This window comes from Poecilia formosa, unplaced genomic scaffold (assembly GCF_000485575.1).
Source record: "Poecilia formosa unplaced genomic scaffold, Poecilia_formosa-5.1.2 Scaffold374, whole genome shotgun sequence".
Lineage (NCBI taxonomy): Eukaryota > Metazoa > Chordata > Actinopteri > Cyprinodontiformes > Poeciliidae > Poecilia > Poecilia formosa.
Window position 1 is genome coordinate 535,102 of NW_006800313.1, and position 2,221 is coordinate 537,322.

The 2,221-nt window shown below is 37.9% G+C and overlaps 1 protein-coding gene across 1 annotated transcript in view; it reads right to left on the reverse strand.

The window, feature by feature from the left end:
* Positions 1–2,221, reverse strand: part of LOC103154129 (ribonuclease inhibitor-like) — a 30,759-nt gene that overhangs the window by 7,518 nt on the left and 21,020 nt on the right. The window contains exon 4 of the mRNA XM_016662434.1: positions 433–612. Coding sequence (XP_016517920.1) covers positions 433–612 — 180 coding nt within the window. The remainder of the gene's footprint in view (positions 1–432; positions 613–2,221) is intronic.

The window sequence follows — 2,221 nt, forward strand, 5'->3', positions numbered from 1 at the left end:
CTGTCATTCAGCTAGTCTAGATCTGCTTTTCTACAATCAGTCACTTCTTAGATGTTTCATTAATTATGATTTGAACTGGTCAGTGTTTGTGGCTCCGCTGGAGGAAAAAATTTCCTTCTTCATGTAAAGATGAGAATCAGAAATAAAACAATCTGAATCTTTACCAACCAAACTGAAACATCTCCATTGTTAATTAACTTCATTTGAATTATTTTACTCATTTTGTTCATCAGTCAGAAACATTTTAAAAACTGAAAAACAAAGTTCAATGATCTCAAAGTCTGAAATAAGAAAATAATTCATTTATAAGGTAAAACGTTTTTGAGGTTTTATCTGACATTTAAACAGGTTGTCTTAAAATATTACAATTCAATTATTAATTAAACTAAGGATTAAAATATCAATTTTATGGTATAAATGGAGAAAACAAACCCCAGTTTCTTCACTTTACTGACTGAACTCTCCAGGATCTCAGACACATTCTTCAGATCAGAGTCTCCACCTCTATTTATGTTGATCTGACTTATTTCCAGTTCAGTCAGATCTGGGTTGGACTTCAGAGCTGAAGCCAAAACTTCACATTCAGCCTTTTGGATCAAACAGCCACCAAGTCTGTGATGAGAGAAGAAATAAATTCAGTTCTAATGAAATCAATCTGGATCATNTTCACATTTTATTATCTTCACACTAAAACTTGGTTTCTTACTTTAATTGTTCTAGTCTGCAGCCTTCGGTCTGTAGAAAACCACAGAGCTCCATCACTGCAGATTCTTCCAGGTTGGTGTCGCTCAGGTCCAGTTTTGTCAGATGGGTCGGGTTGGACTGCAGTGCTGTTAACAGAGACGTCCAGCTGGTCTCTGACCAACTGCAGTTCTCCAATCTGAATAAAGGATAAAAGATTAACTGAAGCCAACAGGATGCAGTTAAAACTGAAATATGAACAAATAAATAATAAAAATACAGTAAATTTATTAAACTGATCTGATGATGTTAAAGACTAAAGCTACAATCCTCCAATCACGGAGCAGAGTTCTTTGATGTCAGGAATACTGAATGATGATTGGCTGATACAACTGACCTCCCAGCACAGATCATCTATAAGACAAGATGGCCACTCTGAAAACTTTTGATTTTATTTCAGATTTAGAAGTTATTCTGTTGTTTTTATTGTATTTTTATTTTAAACAAAATTCAATTTAAATAAAAAAGAATCTAATGTTTTTTTATTCATTTAAAATGTTGAACTTTAACTAGTTCTGTCTCATGAACATTTTCTCAGATTATATTTTGCTCTAGTGAACTCATCAGAGGGCCGGACGGAAGCCGCCTGTGGGCCAGAAGTGGTCCGAGTGCCTCCAGTTCAACAGCCCTGCTCTAGATGGTCCCAGTCTGGGTCAGTAGGACTCAAACATACCCTTAGCTAGTGTAGCTTCAGCTAGCTTAGCCTCTCTCTCCCTCTCTGAGCAGCCCGATTGATATTTATTCGGTTTTCTGCCGATTATTTGTAGTTTCAATTTAAAGTTCCCAGTTTAGTGACCATCAGACTTTATTGATGCAGTAATTTAACTGTAAAGTTGGGCTGTTGTGTTAATAAATTGTGATTAAAGAGAAGCTGTGTGTGTTTCTTCTTCATGTGTTCAGTGTTTGCTGATTGAAACGCCAACGCTCAGATTCTCTCCTTCATTCGTTGCTCTATAACAGCTCAGCTCATCCAGGCTGCTGCTCATAGAACAATAACCTACATAGACTGAAGGGTTTGGCTGCTGGTTCTGATCATCAGCTGGAGACCCGACTTGATAACTGGATCAGAACCACTCAGTTTATTCATTAATGGCCTTGGGTTCTTCTTAAAGCTGCTGAAAGCCAATGGAGGCCATTATTTCCTAAGGAGACGTGACCTGATGAAGCTTCATCACAGAGACGAGGCTCCAACCGACTGGCAGCTGTCAGACTGAAGAGGACGGTTCCTCTCTGACCCGGCCCAACAGAACCACAGCTTCAGGACAAAGTGAGGAACCTGCTGCTGCTGCAAACCTCACTGTCATTCAGTTAATCTAGATTTGCTTTTCTACAATCAGTCACTTCTTTTTTTTTGTAGATATGTTTATTAATTTTTGTTTAATAACAACAATAACAAAACAAAAGCTCAGCAGTGCAGGCCGGTGGGGGGGGGGGTACACATATTTCCGTCATTATATAGTTCACATCTAAGCATTTATAA